The sequence below is a fragment of the Artemia sp. Qi Xiang Cuo genome, chromosome 4 (assembly GCF_049724085.1).
Source record: "Artemia sp. Qi Xiang Cuo chromosome 4, ASM4972408v1, whole genome shotgun sequence".
In the NCBI taxonomy this organism is placed as follows: Eukaryota; Metazoa; Arthropoda; class Branchiopoda; order Anostraca; family Artemiidae; genus Artemia; species Artemia sp. Qi Xiang Cuo.
The window spans coordinates 59,624,393-59,638,110 of record NC_142797.1 but is presented as its reverse complement, the minus strand read 5'-3'; the positions used below and the strand labels follow the sequence as shown (position 1 = coordinate 59,638,110).

At 35.1% G+C, this 13,718-nt stretch overlaps 2 protein-coding genes across 2 annotated transcripts in view; both read left to right on the top strand.

The window, feature by feature from the left end:
• The window catches only part of LOC148953285 (RNA demethylase ALKBH7, mitochondrial), a 52,348-nt gene extending 42,319 nt beyond the window's left edge, over positions 1-10,029 (top strand). Inside the window, exons 3-4 of the mRNA XM_089087605.1 lie at positions 938-1,062; positions 9,849-10,029. Coding sequence (XP_088943731.1) covers positions 938-1,062; positions 9,849-9,966 — 243 coding nt within the window. The 3' untranslated portion in view covers positions 9,967-10,029. The remainder of the gene's footprint in view (positions 1-937; positions 1,063-9,848) is intronic.
• Positions 1-13,718, top strand: part of LOC148953284 (uncharacterized) — a 239,439-nt gene that overhangs the window by 71,388 nt on the left and 154,333 nt on the right. The gene's annotated exons all lie outside the window — the stretch shown is intronic.

Sequence of the window (13,718 nt, the reverse complement as noted above, 5' to 3'; positions counted from 1 at the left end):
CTTGACCTTAATCACCCATCCAATTACCTAGGGCAAAACAGTATAATGTTAAACAAGTTAATTTACTCCCCATCTTTCCTTCTCCCATCCCTTTATATCGCTTATTTCATAAAGTTTATTTTACTGATTTTGAACTTTCTTATTATAATCTATGTTCCTACTAAATTTTTTTTTAGTCACATGGGCTAATTTTTCTTTGTTTTTGTTTTATTTGCCGGTTTAATGCCTTTACAAATTTATTAATTTAAATCTTTTTCGATCAATTTTTGATTTATTGACTTTTTTTATCGATCTGGTTATATTTATTTTTTTATTTATTTTTTTTTTTGTTTTTTTTTTTAAGTTTCACTCTGAAGTACGAATTTGGCCCATTTGGGCTTGTGATAGCCATTTTAAGCAAATAAATTTTATTTTGTTTGACATTCAGCAGGAAAGGGTAGTAAAGAAGATATGCGTGAATGGCCAAAACTTACAAAAAGATTGAAAATACAGTATCTAATATCGCGAAAAGAATACAAGGTTTGATTTAGCATGTTGGTGAATGACTATTGATACACATCATATTGCATTGTTGATGTAAACCAATTTAACTGTGACGGTATATCCAACACATTGTACAGAAAAGCTGGTCAGTTTGTAACTTAATGTCGAAACTCAGAACATTCAGCACTGACATAATTCAATCAGTAAACTTTCTTTGGAGGGAGAGAGACTGGAAACGCCCGAAGTTCATTTTAAGAGTGAGTAATGTCTATATATATATATATATATATATATATATATATATATATATATATATATATATATATATATATATATATATATATATATATATATATATATTATATATATATGTAAATGTAAATTTTTCACCTTCGGTTTTTAGATGGTGTTAAGATGTTTTCCTTTTTACTATTATAATTCCCATTTGTTTTAGTTTTGCGGCAATACAATAGCCGGACTTAGTCTTTTGTCTGATTCTGTGATGAGACTTATCCATGAGCAGAATAAGGAAATCAAGGTAGATATTCTTCTGAAAAGGAGATCATTATATATTATGAGGTAAAGTATTTCTTTCAGATTTATATAGAAGATATTTATTATTTAAATTTGGTTTTGCATGGTAGCGAAAAAAAAACAACTATTTTTGGCCCATCTTGGCGTAAATTGGTCCCTGGAAAAAAATGGGTACTTTATCGATAATAGCTACATGTTTTTTTTGGGGGGGGGGGGAGGGGGTGAGGATTAGAAGGAATCTCGATATAATAAGACCATTTTTTGTCACGATTGTGTGGTTGTCTGCTTATCTATCTGTCCCCGTAATGATAACATTTGACCATAATGATAACAAGCATATGAGGGATACAGGGCAATGCTTCTAACTCAATTGAGTGTCGCGAATGGATAGAGGCTGTATTTGTGCCCTTCTAATGGAGGGAAGTGCTAGCTTAAGAGCCAGCAAAGCCGACTTTCAAATTCGTTCCCCTCTATAAATAAAAAAAAACAGGTTTTTCCCAATCGGAAGTAAAGAAAGACATTAAACTTAAAACGAACCTAAATTATTTTATATAAGAAGGGGACTGCCCCCTCCTTAATTCCCATATTTTACGCTCAAGTTTAATAATGCTTAACTGAAAGTATTTGTGAGTCCAACAGATATAGTGGGTGGGCAATTGTAAGTGTGTCTTTTTACAAGTCGTCTTATAAAACGTTTGAAGTGAATTAAGAGCGCATCAAAGAGCTATTCTACTCCCATTCTATTTGTCTTGGTGTTTTGAGCAGTCGTTCTTAACGCATTTCGGACTAAAGGAAAAACTTCAGCATAACGAGCGGGGAACAAGGAAGGGGTATTTCTGTTGATTTTAAGTTTTAGTGTCGCTCTATAATTTCACATGGAAAAAAACTTGTTTGTTTTATATAATTTATGTACATGTTTAATACCATACCAATAACTATCTAAAGATGAGAAGGCTACTGCCCCCTCAAACTCCTATCTTTAAATAAATTTTCGACTTTCGCAGAGCAACACTGAGCACAATTTTACATTGCAAATGTTCTTCTCGGCCATGAGAGCATATAAGGGGCTGAGGCTTTTGCCCCCTCAGCACCCTTCGCACTATATTTACCAAAATGCATACGTTCTTCCTAGTAAAGGGATATCCAAATTTAAGTCCATAATCATCTGAACATTCAGTTTGTATGAAGCCCTTCTCATAGAAAGTTCAATAACACAGCCCCAAGATGTTTTTTTGAGGCTTGGGCACCCCCACCACCCTAAGAGAATCCACTGGCCAACATCCTTAAAAACGGTAGGAAACTGTGGGATACTCTATTGCCGTTAATTATATTGGGTACACTGTCTATAATACTTTTTCCATTTATATGGACTCCATGTATGATTAGGGAGAAATAGAATACTTAACGCCAGCATGACTTTTGACACTAAGAGGTTGTATAAATGCCTTTTTAATAGTTCTCAGATTTTTTGTGCAATAAGATTTTCCCAAAATGCTTGAACGTGTTACTTTCCTATGACAGAATCTATTTTGCTATTTAAAATGGCACCAAATCTTTTAATATTCACTTGATTGCCCCTCTTTCAATAACCTGCAGCTACTGGTTTGATCATCAAATCTGGGGAAAAACAACATGCAAGCTAGATTCTCCATCTCTGGAAATAAACAAATTTCATGATTTGTAAGAAGTGTTCTTCATATACATTGAATTCCATTTATAGTTTTACACAAGTTTGTATCTCTTTTTGGGGAGTTTAACGCCTATTTATAAAATTATGAAACTTTTATTTTGTGCATAGATTTTTCTTTCTTTTTTTCTTTTTGACAATAATCAGTTAATATAACACAATAACTAACCCAGAAAAACAGTTACGATAACTTCTTCTGCGTTTCATCCATAGTAAACTCATGATGCTAAAATCGGATTTATTTCGTATGAACTGCAAAACAGAACGTTGGAAATATTTTATCGAACTGGTTTTTAATCTAACGTGAATAAACGTGGTATGCAATGCGTGATCAGTTTTCTCAGGCCTAAATTTTGATTTAATATGTGACAAAAACGTTCTTGAAACATATTCGTAGCATTTATGCTCGTTTCTCAATCACTTCGATTTGACGGTCTTTTAACGCTATTCGGCGAACTTCAGCAATACTATCGTCAGTAATGGCAATTTTTGGACGTTATAAACGTATATCGCCTATAACCTTGTTGCAGCAGTATTTCAAGGTTTGCAGTTCAGACTTTTCCTCTGGTAAATGATGGCGGAGAATCCCCATACAAATCGTTAATCTCATCTGTTTTTTGGACAGCTGCATTGCCCTTTAACAACAAACATTTAATGGCAGTATGTTTCTTAACTTTGCTGACGCACGCTGCCGTTTTTGTTTTATGACGTCTAATTCAGGGTTGGAATGTTATAGGTTAAGAATTCCCCTGGCTTCTAGGTTGGCATTAAATGCTCGGCTTGGGATACTTGTAATGTAATTTGAGGTTGCCCTAGAAGGGGTAGGGTGAATCAGGGAAAGTCCGACAGTGGGGTAAGTCTGATACCGACCTTCAATTTGTCTATGGTCCATTGTATCTGTGGGAGGCTTTCATATTTTCTTCCATATTAGTAGCAGTAGGCAACAGTGCCATCAACTTCTGGTAGAGTTAGCACGCCTTCTGTTCAGAAGGTTTTGAAGTTTTTTGGACGGCGTTTTTTTATGAACACAGGCAACTGACTTTACTTTAACTTATGTAGATTATAAAGTAAGAGAGATAGAGAATTTTTTTTTCATTTCTTAGAAACTAAAAGACCAGGAGCATCTTCCTGATTTTTTAAAACAAGCTAATGTTATTAGTTGAACAGATAAGAGGGGTGTTGGTCTTACCCCCGAAAAAGCCCATCTGGGGAAAGTCCGACATGTCGGTCTTACCCCCTACGGGGGATGTTTGGCTGGGGTGTCGGACTTACCCCATGTTACCAAAGATGGATATTTTAAATGGTAGAACAGATTCTAAGCTTTAGATAATAAAGGTTGAAACCAGTAACCATCCTTAGATGGCTTTACTAACTTAGTGGAATGTAGTGTTATGTTGATCATTCATGTATTGCAGTTCTGTGCCTGCTTTCGTTTATCTTTCTCCCCTGTAATTTTTTTTTTCGTCTTAACCTTTACTTGTGACATGCCGTGTAAAAAGTGTAGCAAAGTAGAAATGCTACTTGGCTTGTATCAAATTTGTGGGCAGATTTTGTCTGAAAATACCCTTTTTACATATAAAATAATTTTTGCTCAAAGAAAAGGTGTCAAAACACAAGTCGTGCTCCGCCGTGCAAAAAGTGGGATAGCATAGTAGCAATGCTACTGGACAGTTTTCATGGCATAGCAAGATCTGTTGGCATTTTTTTTTTTCAAAAATACCAGTCCTTCCACTATCCCTAAATTTTTTGGGATTTCCCCCAAAATCTGTCTTCTCATAAACATTCTCAAAATCGGTTCCCCAAAAATCCCCTTTCTTTCAGGGTTGCCACACCTAGTGAATTATCACTGACGACAATCCACCCCTAGTAACTATTACTTTCACTTGACTTGAAATAATTTTTTCACTATTTTCAAAAGTTTATGTCTCAATTATTTACTACACATCCAAACCAGACATAGATTACTGAATTACTGACCTTTCTTCCTATGCTAGTAAAAGTATACTGACCTTTTTATAGTTGTAGTACAGTGATCAATGAATATTAAGAATGCAGTTGGGTGTGTATTATTTTTATAATACCAATATCATTGGAGTGTACAACTCAATCCATAAACTACCAGCAGTAAGCTATATACTGTATACTTGAGACTTTGAATACTATACACCATTAGCAGTATTAGAGTAAATATGAGACAGTACTTTAATATGATTAAGAAAACTATTGATATTTCTAACCGCAAGCTATACTAAGTTACATTTGTTACTTTTCTGAAAATTTTACCTATAGAAATACTTCTTGCTCAAAGAAAAGCTGTCAAATCACGGATTTTGCTGCTAAAGTGTTGGCAGCTATTGAAATTCTACTACTGGCTGTTTTGGAATTTTTTGCACACCTGCTTGTGACAGGTTTTCGAATACATTCATCAATTCATTCATAATTCCCCTTCGAATAAATTCATCCATTCATTCATAATTCCCTTGTCTTTTCTAGATGCCTAGAAATTATGTTCAGAAAACACAACATGGGGTTGGAGGAACATATGATGCAACTCAGCTACAAAACGCGCAAGCAGAGATATCTTCAAAGAGAATGTCTATGCTACAGGCTTCGAAAGTATTTCAAATACCGAGCACTACCTTGCATGACCATCTTATGAAGAAGACAGAAGTCAAAAAAACAGTTTGTGGTGGAGGGAGGAGTCAAGAAATTCCTGCTGAAATAGAAAAGGATATGGCTCAGGGTCTCCGAATACTTTGAAAAGTGGGGCATAGGTCTAAGCAAGCAGGAATTTTTTGATCAAGTCCAAGAATATCTCATCAAGAACAAAGTTCAAACAAGATTTAAGGACAACCGACCTGGTCATGACTGGTGGGTGGGGTTCAAGTGCCGAAACAAAATTTCACTAAAGAAACCAGAAACATAAAGAAAGAAAAACGAGCAAAAATGGGGTTTTTATAGGCCAAATGAAGATACTGAAAAAACGAAGCGAATATTTCGAGAGGACAAACGCCTCTCTTCTTCAGCGCGAAACGAAACGATGTATCAATAAAAGCCAAAAATTAAAAGAATTAAAACCAAATACCTAACAACAAAAAAAGCGAGTTATTCGCCAATATCCGCGATTTGCACAAAATCCAAAAAATATGATCTGCCATCGACGGATACTAGCGAACAACTGAACAAAAGAAAGGAATCAATTCATTCACTCGGCAAACAAAACGAACCAGCAATTAAATAAGTTGGAAAACTATGTCATTTGATTTTGGATTTTAATTAAGGCATTTCTTGCAGACACCCTTTGAGACCTAAGGGGTTGTTCACGTGTTTGATTAGATGACTGGGAAAGTGGTTCAAGGCTTATTTCAGGGATCACTAAAGTATCGACTTCTCTTTTGAGAAAACCGAAATATGACTCATTTATTCTTAAATCACCGGAATCTCTGTTTAAAGCTAGACCTAAATGTTGGTATTTATAAATTTCAACAGCTTCTCTGTAGTGCTGGACAATACCCTTATCATTCGAAATAAGACTAGCTTGATTAAACAAAATAGTATGGTCTGGTTTTTCAAAAATGTGCTCTGCAAGGGCAGAGTCAAAATTTTCTGGTTTTTTTCCGCTTTTTAAGTGTATTATTAATTGAGCTAGAATGCTGAGTTAATCTATCTGTTAGTCGCTGATTAGTTCTTCCAATATACCAAAGACCACACGAACAAGGAATTCTGTAGACACCGGAGTTTTCACCTATCGGAATAGGGTCTTTTCCTTGATAAATTTGGGACCTGATAGTTTTTCTGGGTCTATAATAAGTGTAAATGTTATTTTTCCTTAGATTTTTTGAAATGTGGTCTAAAATCCCTTTAATGTATGGGAGACCAAGATAAACTGAATTTTCCCTTTGATTTGTGTTTTCTGTGGAACTATCTGATAATCTTTTAATGCGTTTTGCAATTACAGAATTTATTAAACTAATTGGATAACCAATGTGGTTTAAGAAATTATCTAAGAAACCAGAAAGGTTAGAAAACAAAAGACTTTTGCAGCAATCTGACCCCTTCATAATGTATGGTTTTTATGAGCTTTTGTATGAAACTGCCACGGCAATGGATATTCTTGACAAGCCCCAGTGACGGTTTAATTTGGATGGGACATCTTTCTGCAGGGATCCTAGCAATACGAAAGTTGCTGGAGCCAAAGGCTCACCAGCCACTCATAGAACAGGTGGTAATGGACGTGAAAATACAACTGCCTTGGTTTGTATCAGTGCAAACGGAGAAAAACTCACACCTTTAATAGTTTTCTCTGCAAAGAATACCTGGACCTCATGGATACCTGTAGATGGAGCTTACCCTGGTGCATCTTACTCATCTACCAATAAAGGATGGATGACGTCTGATCTCTTTATGAACTGGTTTGAATTCCAGTTTCTTCCTCATGTAAAGGGAAAGGCACTTCTCATCTTAGATGGACATGGCACACATGCTCTTGCAAAACTTGCAAAGCTTTCTCTTGCTCTTGCAAAACTTGCAAATGAAATTAACGTGACAATTCTCAAGCTACCTCCACATGCTTCAACCTCTCGATAAAGTGGTTTTCAAGGGAATGAAAGTGTCTTATGATCAGAATCTCTCGAAATGGCAGAGGGAGCACCCTGGCAACATTCTGTCAAAGAAGGATTTTGTATGTCTCTAATCAAAGGTATGGGATACCTATTTCACTCCTAGTCTGATTGAAAAGTCGTTCAAAGCAACTGGAATCTTTGACCTGAGTGTTCCAATGAGAGTAAACCCATCCGTAATTGACCAAACCAAGTTTGAACCTACCAAGTTGAGACGCTATGCACAAATAAAAATGGAGCAGGAGAAAAATTCAGGCACATCTAAAGTCACAACCACTGTCAACACTGAACTAGAAAAAATTACCTTTTATGTTACCTTTAGTCCAAAGAAGTTGCTTGGCAACCAATCAAAAACTTTTGAAAAGATTCTTCTTCACTCAATCAAGCGGCCCGACCTACCATCAGTTTCAGGACTAGAAAAACGGAAGAAAATTGCAAGAGAGGCAGAAGTGATAACATCAAAAGAACATCTAGAGGTGCTTAAGAGGGAAGAAAATCTGTAAGCAAAAGGCAAAGAGAAGAAGAAAAGTTCAGATGGGAAGGTTATAAAATCGAAAAAAAATATTTCCTAAGAGGGAAGCCAATAGAGATACGGGTGATAGCAAATCAAACATCAGCCTTGAACTTGGCTCTGATGAGGATGATCAGAGTATTCAAGATACTATTCAAGAAAGTGACAACAATGACAAGGAGACACCCAGTAAGCAAAAGATTGTTCCCAAGCTAAATGAGTACTATGCAGTTAGATACAATGCAAGGAATGACGAACAAGGTTACATAGGAAGGGTTCTAGACTTTCCTGACAAGGGAAAAGTTAAGCTCAAATTTCTTCACTGCTTGAGCCTTGCCACCTACTCTTTCAATTGGCCAAAGAAAGACGATTTCGATACTGTAGATGACAAATACATTAAACAGGACCAGTAAACTTAGTGGGAAAAGCGGACCATTTGAAATACCCCAAATCCGTCAGGTTAATGTATCGTACAAGGCAGTTACTAGCACGCGTCAGAAGATCTTTGTTTTATGCCCATACATGTAAGCTACAACATATATGAGTAACTTTTTGTATCTGGAGTCAAACCATATTTTGTGTGATATGTTTTTCTTTTTTAAAATATAAGCAATCATTTACATTCAGTCATTTGTGCACCTCGGCTAAGATACTTGTAATGTTTATCTGTTGGGTAAGTCCGACACTGTCGGAGTTACCCCACAGCAGCAGAAAAAAGTATGGCCAGGCCTTTTGATGCCAGTCAGTTTGACATACAAATTGTTTGCTTATGGACTTATAGTGATTCCTTGATGCCCTTTAAGATGGTGAAGTCATATTATTTTTGACATATTGTTGAAAAAAGCTAGTAGGATATGTTGCACTTCCCCTAAAGCTGGGGTAAGTCCAACATAGCAGGCTGCACCAACTTTGAGACCTGGTGATGGGCTACAAGCACAGTATATGGGAAAATCAGAAAGTGAATAATATGGGAAACTGTTGTAAAAAAAAGGTTGATAGAAGATGATATGAGATACTCATAAAAAAAAAATCTTGAGAGTCAATTTAACAAAAAAAACATGTTAAGGTGTCGGACTTTCCCCGATTCACCCTACCGATTCTAACTGGATAAAACTTAGCATAATTATTCCAAACTAAACTGTCGTCTCTGTAACAAGAGGGGTACTTTTGTCCCTCAACACTTTTCGTCCTATATTCATTAAAATATGTATCTTTCCTAATCATTATATATATCCTTCCAAGTGAAGGGAGGACAGCGTTTAAATCCATAATCATCTAAATATGTGTTCCTTTCGTATGTAGCACCTGTCCTAGAAAGCTTGAAAACATAGTGAAACAAGCTTGAAATCATTTTTTTGTTCATTTACCAGATAGTATTTGGAACTTTTTGCCCTAAATCTGGAGTTGGCTGCGTTTCAATATAAACTTACTGAAGGCTCTTACTAAAACTTCGGATGGGAGCTTGGACGTACACAGGTAAAGGGGGCTCTGAGCTTCCCAAAAACTTCCTACATTTTCTTGGAAGTTTTGTGCAATTCTTATTGAATATCAAAAAATTTTTTTTGTTGCTCCCTCCCGATGAAAAAAAAAATTCTTGTCTAAGTACCTGGATGGAGGGTTTCCCCAAATTTTTTTCTACGGAGGTATAATATTTTTTTTCTTTACTAAATCATATACATACCCCATTTTACGGATATTGCCCGTTTGAAATAGCTGAGCTACCTTCAGTGACCTCTCCTCTCCATAAGCTATTCAATTATAATTTTATCTAAAATAAATCAACGTTGAAACAGATTTTTTGTAGTCTTTGATTAGTTTACTTTTAACTGTTTATGTCAGACATCCTAAATGTACTTCAATATAGGCTCAAATAGATGAAACAATTAAATTTGAATGAAAAACAATGTTTAAGGCACAAGATTCTTAAGCCAATGGGCGAGAATCCACGGTAGAGTCCCCCATTTCCTCATTCAGTTATGTTTGTCAATTATAATAATAATAATTTTTATTGCAGGGATTTTGCGCGTTATGATTTATCCCATGGAATACTTGGTAACGATGAATCATATTTCGATGGTGTTCCTGTTCAAAAGACCAGAAGAGTTTCTGTGATATGTAGAAATGAACCATAGCAAAGACCTATTTTTTAATCTTTTTGACTTTCTAGTAGGAGTGACAAAATAAATGAAATAAGCAGAAAACCTACTTTTCTTGCTAACAATATTCGTTATTTCAGGCTCTGACAGCTCGTATTTGAAACATGCACTAGTGGGGAATGTCTAAAAATGCTTGCACCGCTTGTACTTTATGTTTACACCGAAAGGAAATTTTTTTTTCCTTTGAAGGAAAAAAATATCGATGTAAGTTTTAAAAAAGGGTTTAAGTAACCTAATTGAAAAGATCATACTTAAAACAAATAACATTTATCCATTGCCTTGAAAAACTTGTCTTTTTTGTCCTCGTCTTTATTTTTTATTACGTATTTATCGATTTTACATATTATCCCTTAATGTAGTTTTACTTCTATTCGTGGTTTGGAAGACGGTTTAGCTAATATCTGCCGAAATACCTGACATTTTCTCCATTTTCTTTAATAGGTCTTCATTCCCATTTTTTTAATTTAACCTTATTCTATCATTATGGTTACTCATTATGAGCAACTCATGATTGCCTCTTTAGTAAACCCCAGAAAATGGTGACAGATCAAAATGAAAACTGTTACATTGGAATTACCATAGGCGAAAACCTCATTTAGGACAATTACAGTCCCCAATCATAAGCAGCAAGGAGAACCACTTTTTTACATGGGATGGGGTAATGTGTCTCCTTTTTCGGCTTTCCTTTTTTTTTCTCTCTGCCAACGGGGCGCTGAAACATCATGGATATGTTTACGGGCTTATTTGAAGGGAAATATCTACGTTTTAAGTAACGAAACATGACAATAAAGGTAAAATACAATTTTCGACTGAAACTACATCTTAATATATAAGATGATGTAATACACGTGTATTTGAACAAGGTATTATAACACTCGTATCTTTTGAAAAGTTTCTTCTCTTGGATATGATGTCATGTTTGAGTGAGTCCGCCGCCTGATTCTGCTCCTGATTCGAACTAAAAAATGACGAAGGCTTTTCCATGCGTTTGATATATTTATGGTTGCTTTCTTAGGGACAAAAGAACGAACACTAACCCATAGCTACATATAATTTAAAAACACATTAAAAAAAAAGATCAAGTAAGGACTAATCACCATTTGAAGCGGATCCAAGAATGGTATCTATTATTTATATTAATTTGGATGGTAGAAGTCTATTTTATGAACGAAGACAGAACTCATTGTGGTATTCACGTTTTGCTGTAAAGCTGGATCCACACACTGTAGAAACCACGGCCCATAGTAACCAAAAGTTAAAAACGTTTAAAAAAGTGACTAGTGAGAAAAATTGCCATTCGTAGCTCATTCAGAAATGGGAACTGTTATTTATTAGTCTTAATTTGTAAAATGATATTTTAAATATTGTAGGAAAAATGACGTTTGTTTTGGTTTATGTTAATGATAAAAGTTAATTGTGACAATAAACTATGTTATTTTTGACAGCTTGAAACTACTAAGAGCTTGAAACTAATTGAAAATGGCTAAAATTTTCGAATAAAACGTAATTCACATGGGCCTAGCGTTAATAAAATGTGTTTTGATGACTCGGCTATTTTTGGGGCTCTTTTGTATCCCTGTTAAAACCCAAAAGGTCACCCTTTCCACCCAAAATAAGTAATTGCATGTGTGTGCTTCATTCAGGTCTGATTTCTCAATGTACTCTTACCATTAAAACCGCAAAAAAACACGCTGAGAGAGATCATGGTTGCCCAGTAAAGTACGAACCTCGACCACTAGTAAACCATTTTTATTATTTTGAGGGCAAACCGGGTCGAAATAAAAATTCCATTGTTGGAATTGCCATGGTCGAAAACCATATACATGAAATTTCTGAATAAGAGCGAAACGTCTTCTGGCTTGAGCAAAAAGAAAATCTTTTTTGCGTTTTCATTGTTTAAAAAAAATAGAGTTGTGAGAAAGTCAAACCTTAGCGTAAAGAGCGAGGCGTTGAGGAGGGGACAGCCCCTTTCATTTACGGAATAATTTCTGTTCGTTTTAAATTTTAACGTCGTTCCTTACTTTCAGTTAAAAAAACTTGTTTTTTTTATTTAATTTACTTAAAAGAACTCAAAGGGTTTGTTCAGTATGAACTGGAACTTTATTGTGAGTTGAAGTTTTTTAATTTTCTCAGACTTTTTTATTTTTGAAAGATGAAGCGTAGCTAATTAATTAAAAAAAAAACTTCTTCCACAAAATAAGTTTTTTAAAGAAAAGTTAAGAACTCCATTAAACGAAAAATGAGCAAAAATGAAATCAAATAATCTACCAAGCGTGAAACTACCACAAATCAGCATCGATAAATAAATGAAACCCAAAACGAACAGAAATCGGAAGCAACGCTATAGCGTTGCCTATAGTAAAGGCCATACGGCTCCGATGTTTTATTACATTATTTTTTTCCCAGAGGCACTTCATATGGAAGGGGTCGTCGTAGAAACTTCAAAGGGGGCTCATTCGATTGGAAATAGAGAGTTCTTGTATTTTTCTGGTTTGAATTAAAAAAAATCAAAATTATTGCTCGGATACCATAAATATTTTTGCAGTTTGCAGCTAAATAAAATTATTTTATTTTACAATTTTCAGGTATTATTGTAGTTTTTCTTGACAAATCATATTTTTTTCAAAGAATCAGACAGCTAACCTAACTAAATCCCATTTATGCAATGGTATGTTCTTCGAATGATCGTCTTTTAATGTAATTTTTGTTCTTGCCAAGTGAAAGTAAGTTTCCTATATAAAGATTTCGAACAAGGCGGTTCTAATGATGTACTTTTTGTTTTGGTCTGAGTCTATTCTTTAGAGTTACGGGTTATTATATTTCTTAACATTGGACGTGATCGTCTCTTACTAGGTTGCTAGCTACCGCTGTAACCCGGATAATCAGCTATATCCAATGAAACTTACATAGTCCCTATTCATAATGAACTGTAACGAGTTCCTTTCCATGAACTGTTTGATTTTGTAAGGTAAACTAGTGGTAGCCCGAGTTGGCCAAAAATTTTGAATGACACAGGTGCACAGAGAATTTCCCAAATCTTTACAAAAAGTCCTGGAGAGTAAGTTTGTACTGTTTTTTTTTTGTCGTTTTTTTTTAATTCATAAGCACGAATGTCGTTTAAGGCAACTAGCGCGGGTACAAAATTCATGGAGGAAAAGCTTTGTTTTTCTTTTTTCATACATTTTCTCGACAACTTCTCAAAACATAGCAATGAAAGTCAGCTTTTACGAAATTACCAACTAAAACAAATTTTCAACAGCCACCACAGGTCAGTTTTCCATTGTTTAAACATTTTCTCTTTTTTCAAATCGTTATATAAAGGATCTGTATAGTTCAATGTAAATGTGGACATCAGTATCCTGGTTGTAAAGACGTGTGAGGCCTAGTGAAGAACAAACCAAGGCATATAATAACTAAAAGCTAATTTAATAAAATTATTTTTTAAGACGTTTTTTAATAAAGTAAGAATGCTTGTTCATAGCATCTGGGTTGCAGGGGTAGCTAGCAACCTAGTACCTTTTTTACTTGTACAAGTAGCAAGCTTGTTGCCCAGCCTTGCTGCGGCCAGGATAGAACCCCGGGTCCTGTATTGCCAAGCAGAGCAATAAGGTATCTTTTTATAGAACAATAAGTTGTTTTAAAATGTATGTTTCTTTGTGTCACAAACGTTTTGGAACAACAAATATTAAAGTACTGGAGGTGCGGGGCATCGATCCCCATCCCTGTCA